The 4,982-nt window shown below is 32.1% G+C and overlaps 1 protein-coding gene across 3 annotated transcripts; it reads left to right on the top strand.

The window, feature by feature from the left end:
- Window positions 1-8: 8 nt before the first annotated feature.
- On the top strand, window positions 9-4,913 carry LOC106789014 (constitutive coactivator of PPAR-gamma-like protein 1 homolog). Of its 3 annotated transcripts, XM_014752802.1 has the most exons (15): window positions 10-292; window positions 380-552; window positions 634-747; window positions 819-965; window positions 1,041-1,407; window positions 1,472-1,723; window positions 1,811-2,194; window positions 2,271-2,409; window positions 2,502-2,627; window positions 2,734-2,851; window positions 2,944-3,244; window positions 3,545-3,792; window positions 4,154-4,282; window positions 4,341-4,441; window positions 4,521-4,913. In XM_014752802.1, exons 1-15 carry the CDS (start codon window positions 82-84, stop codon window positions 4,660-4,662), a joined length of 2,952 nt encoding a protein of 983 aa, XP_014608288.1. In that variant the 5' UTR covers window positions 10-81; the 3' UTR covers window positions 4,663-4,913. The 3 variants fall into 3 exon arrangements, with proteins under 3 accessions (XP_014608289.1, XP_014608291.1, XP_014608288.1); XM_014752803.1 differs by lacking the exon at window positions 4,341-4,441 and having other exon boundaries at window positions 9-292; XM_014752805.1 differs by lacking the exon at window positions 4,521-4,913 and having other exon boundaries at window positions 9-292; window positions 4,329-4,419.
- The last annotated feature ends 69 nt before the right edge of the window (window positions 4,914-4,982 follow it).

Below are 4,982 nucleotides of genomic sequence, written 5' to 3'. Positions count from 1 at the left end.
ATATATAAAGAAAAGCTATATACAAGTAGTAAACACATACATTAAACATATTACCATAAAGAAAGGAAATATCTTTGAAAAATGGGCATTCAGGACTTACAAGCTTTTCTTGATAGTAATTGTATACCAGGTGGATCTGTATCAGTAGATTTATTGAAAATAGCACGTACTGTTACTCAAAGACAGCGTAATCGGGTTTGCAAAGTATTATCACCTCATTCAACTGCAAAGTTAAGACTAGTTCTCGATGGAGAATGCTGCTTGGATCGACTCTATGGCGGTTATTTTTCAGGTTTGTGTTACTTGTATCTTTTATTTAACAATATTTTCTCAAGATTTAATTTATCATCGATTGAAAATTAATGAGATCTTTTAACAGATTGGGCTTGTGGTGGACAGTGGAACCGTATGGTGCAATTTCTAGCAGTGCTTATACAAGCAACGGAAATGTCAGGTTTAGAATTAGCTGTCTTTTTTAATGGTTCTTTTGAATCTGCTCGCCGTTCAGATTGGATTCAAAATCAATTGCAAGTGAGAATTAAAGTAAATAATGTAAGTTTTGTCTTTGCAATACCAATATGTTATTTTATTTTTACCTTTGTAATCTTTGTTAAAACCATATTGTGTTTATAGGTCATCAAACATATTACAACCAAAGGAACTCCGCCGCCAAAGATTTGGTGGACACCACCTGTATGTTTAAGAACCAGTCTACGTATGGCACTTAGATATTTTAACGTTGCAGTTGTAAGTTGATTATCTGTATCGAGTAATATGTAAAAGAAAAGTATAAATTAATATAGTTTATATAACTGCAGTTGTGCAGTATGGACGATCATCGTCAAGAAGTCATTGCTTATTGTCGGGAGAATAATTTTAATGGTCTAATAGCTGACGATGCCGAATATGCTGCATTTGATCCACCTAGATACTTTTCTTCGGAACAATTAAAGCTTACATATAAGGTTAGTCATACACATTTATATATTTTTATATATATATATGTATATGTGTATTAATTCTTTGTTATATATTTTAAGGGTTCTCTTGACACAAAAGAATATATTATTCCTGAACTTTTAAAAGCCTTAAATATACCGGCAGATAGACTATGCTTATTGGCAGCATTACTTGGGAATTATATCTTAACGGAAAATAATCTTCTTGACTTCTATAAAAAATTAAATATTAATACAAATACCAATAAGACAAGCGTTGAACAAACTATTAAAACACTAGCAAGTTTTGTTAAAGAACTTCCATCTGTTGAGTTAGATGTAGTATCACAAAAAGTATTTGGTTCTCTATCCGATCCAAGGTGTTCCAAGTTAAGGCAATCTGTACAGTACTACATAAATGGTACAAAAGAAGGATTTTTACATTATAAACCTGTAAAACCAACTAAAGGTAAAATAATATATTTTGACATACATGTGATACAATTGTGTAATACAATAAATACATTTTCCAGCTCACAAGATAGATTCCAAACAAAATTTGCAAACTCAGTCAAACTTATCTGATGGACCATCGACTTCGGAGGGTGATAGTAGTTTGGAAACTTCTAGATTTGCCTCTGAAACGTTAGAAAGTGAACGTGAAAGTTTAAATGCGTACAAGCAAGCAACAGCTAACGCGAAGTCAGCACCACAGATAGTGATAGATCCACCTGGTATCCAAGGACATGGGGATACTGACAATGCTAGATCTGAAGAAGAACAAAGTGAATATGAATTCAATGTTATATTATATCATTCGAATAATATTATTACATTTATGTTTGACAAATGAATACATATTATTCATGCAGGTAATGGTCATGCTATAAATGGCACCCATAATCTTTTAATAAGTTCATCAAGCTCAAGTAGCAGTTCTTCTGCTACATCTCCGTCGCATGCGACTACAGATTCGACAAAACAAATAGAAAAGACGACTACCAGTATTCCTGGTACAGTACCAGAAGTTATGCGTACCGCATCTGAAAGACATCAAAAGGGTCTAATGTCTCCTCACATATACCAAATTCTTATAGCTGGTGAAATTAAATTGCCAGTTCTTTTAGAGGATGAAAATCATAGGGAATTTCCTTCTATTCATTTTATTTATAGACCAGTCAGACAAATGGTATATGCAATTCTTTTTAATTTACATCATCGAATGTATTTAGCAACTAAAAGTAAAGAAAAAGGTGGTATGTATGTGTATAAACATTATCATATATGATCCACGTTATACACGTATTTGTAATATTTATTGTACTTTTATAGAAAGTGAAAAAATTGAAGTCCCAGACGTAATAATAAAGGAGTGGGTATGGTCGAAGTCGAATCCATATCAAACTCCAGAATTAGTCAAAGCAGAACAAATTGGTTGGGGCGTTCCAACCATTCAACGTTTATGGTTTGGGTTAGTTTTTCTCTCACATATATATATACATCATAATAATTATTTTTTATACGATATTTGAAAAACCTTTAATGTTTCTTTTTTTTTTACAGCACAGGAATAGATGACAAACGTCGTAGATTAAGAGGATTTTTAACTTGTATGAGATCAGATACACCTCTTATGTTAAATACATCTTACGTTCCTCAACATTTTTTAGTTATGGCTTGTGTTTTACGGTGAGTGTATATAATGTTATAAAAGTAGACTTACTACATTGTATGTTAGATATTTTTTTCTTTTTTAAGATACATCATATAATATTAATGATTTCTTTTTTTGCAGGTACATTATGTCTTTTTCTGATAAAATAAAAATTTTACGTCGGCAAGAATTAGACGCTTTTATTGCACAAGCCTTTTCTCCAGAATTAATGAATGCTCAATATTTACAGGAATTACAGGTAATATAACGATATCGTTTGTAATATAATATATGTTATATAGCTTCGATAGTATAATTTATTTTATTGGAGAAAACATTATTATTTTACAGCTTCCTTTAGTAACTTCCCGCGGTGTTCAACTCGCGAGTTTATTTATGGCAGGTGTAGAGACTGCACTCTTAGCTAATGACGCTTGCGGCGCTCCAATACCTTGGTTAATGTGTTGTCCTTGGTTATATTTTGATGGAAAACTATTTCATCATACATTGGCACGTGCTACCATTGCGAAAAATTTATTAGAATTATGCAGCGGCCATATAGAACGTGTTGTAAAAGTTGAAAGGATGAGGAAGGCTGTACTCGAAGGAATCAACGTTGTATTTGCACGACCACCAATGCCTATTGCACCAGGTATACATTTTATTTTATATTTCATAGTTCAAAGGCTTGAATTAACTTAGAACCTATTATGTAAGTTAATTTTATTTGAAAGTAAAATCCTTCCACGATCCTTAGCAATTAATGATTAAACCAATTAATTGCTTTTAACTGGAAGGAAATTAAAGCAGTTATATTGCTTCGTGGCGTTTGATTAAACGTTGCGAATCTCCAAACTGCTATAATTGTTTTATCTTTGTTTTTTTGTAATAATATACAATTTGTTGCATATATGAAATATGGTATACATTTTATTGATTAAATTATTTACAGGTATTCGTGTGTCAGTACCTCAGAATATTTTACCAGCCGGTTGTACGATTAACGAGGGGTTAATTCGTGGACGAGGTAATGGTACAATACCACCACAGCGTGGTTTAATGCGTCGTCCTATACCTTCACGCGGAGGACAATTGGAGATAGCTGGTGTCGTTGTTGGTCAGTGGGGTCCTAATTATGGTCAACCAGGTCGATTGCCGCAGCCTATGCAAGGACATCCTCGAGGACGACTTCCACCTCAGGTATTACGTACATTAAATTGTAATATAAGTCTAAATATACTTCCATTTATTTGTTGTTCATGTGTGAGAAGGAAATTATTTCTGAAAATGAATTTCTAAATGCTTCTGCGGAATATATTGGAAGTATTCCAGATTGTTGTTGCACTCTTTATATTTTATATTTAAGAAATTAAATATAAAACGTATATCAATTGATCTATCTTATCAACACAATCATTTTTTTATTATATAGCTAATTACAGAAATTTTGTTAATCATTATATAAAAGAACTAAAATGTGTAAATAATTTAAAAGTAAGTTTGTTGAACGTATAGGTTTTCTTCTAAAAGTACATTAATAATATAAAGAACTTTGTTGTAGGTTACTTCAATAGGCGGTTTGAAGTATGGTTTACCTCGTGCATTCAATCCAATGGGAAGGCCAACATTTCCAACACGGGGAAACAATCGTACACCAATAGCAGGACGTGGAAAGAAGACTCAGATGAAGGTATTATATTCCTAAATTAACTTTAGCTTCTAAAATAAATGTAAAGCTTTATTTTTAGGCAACTAGTAAGAAAAAAACTACTATTAAGAAGACTAAAGAGTGTGATAAAAAAGATAGCAAAGGACGAGGTATTAATGTGGATGGACTAAATGATTATATGTACGTTAATTTTAGACCGAGATCATCATTTCTTGAAAAGCGCGATACATTTAATTTTAATTATTTTTATTTATTTCAGAGATCCTGTTGCAAGTATTAATACAACAAAAGAAGTACTGCCAGTACCTGGTCAATTTGACGATGCTGTTGAAAATGGTAAAGTTGTCGAGAAGGGCCAGGGAGATGCACCACTTCCTGCGCAGGTAGTGGCCGAAAATTAGGTATTTACATAATAATCACTTTGTCATGGACTTTAGACACTCCCGGATGTGACTGAAGACTGCAATATCCATATATATTCGATCGGCAATTGTGCACTGTGAACTTTTGAGCAATAATTAATAATATTCTTTACACATAGAATGATATTTCTGTAATAGATACTTCTTAAACGAAGTATTATTATATTTCTATTTTGTAAATGTAATTTCGCGACGACAAAGATGATTATTAATATAATATAATTATATTATAATTTTTCGGTATTTTCCTTTTTGTTTTTCGTTTTTCGTTTTTCGTTGTGTGTTAAAAAGAGGAAAGT

The sequence above is a fragment of the Polistes canadensis genome, unplaced genomic scaffold, assembly GCF_001313835.1.
Source record: "Polistes canadensis isolate GaletaPanama2010 unplaced genomic scaffold, ASM131383v1 scaffold_160, whole genome shotgun sequence".
In the NCBI taxonomy this organism is placed as follows: domain Eukaryota; kingdom Metazoa; phylum Arthropoda; class Insecta; order Hymenoptera; family Vespidae; genus Polistes; species Polistes canadensis.
The sequence above is the reverse complement of the archived record's forward strand: the minus strand, read 5'-3'. Positions and strand labels throughout refer to the sequence as shown.

Coding starts and splice junctions, on each gene's coding strand:
- LOC106789014 (XM_014752802.1), top strand. CDS start 82: ATGGGCATTCAGGACTTACAAGCTTTTCTTGATAGTAATTGTATACCA. Junction 748..818: donor GATATTTTAACGTTGCAGTT/GTAAGTTGATTA, acceptor ATATAACTGCAG/TTGTGCAGTATGGACGATCA. Junction 2,410..2,501: donor ATTCAACGTTTATGGTTTGG/GTTAGTTTTTCT, acceptor TTTTTTTTACAG/CACAGGAATAGATGACAAAC.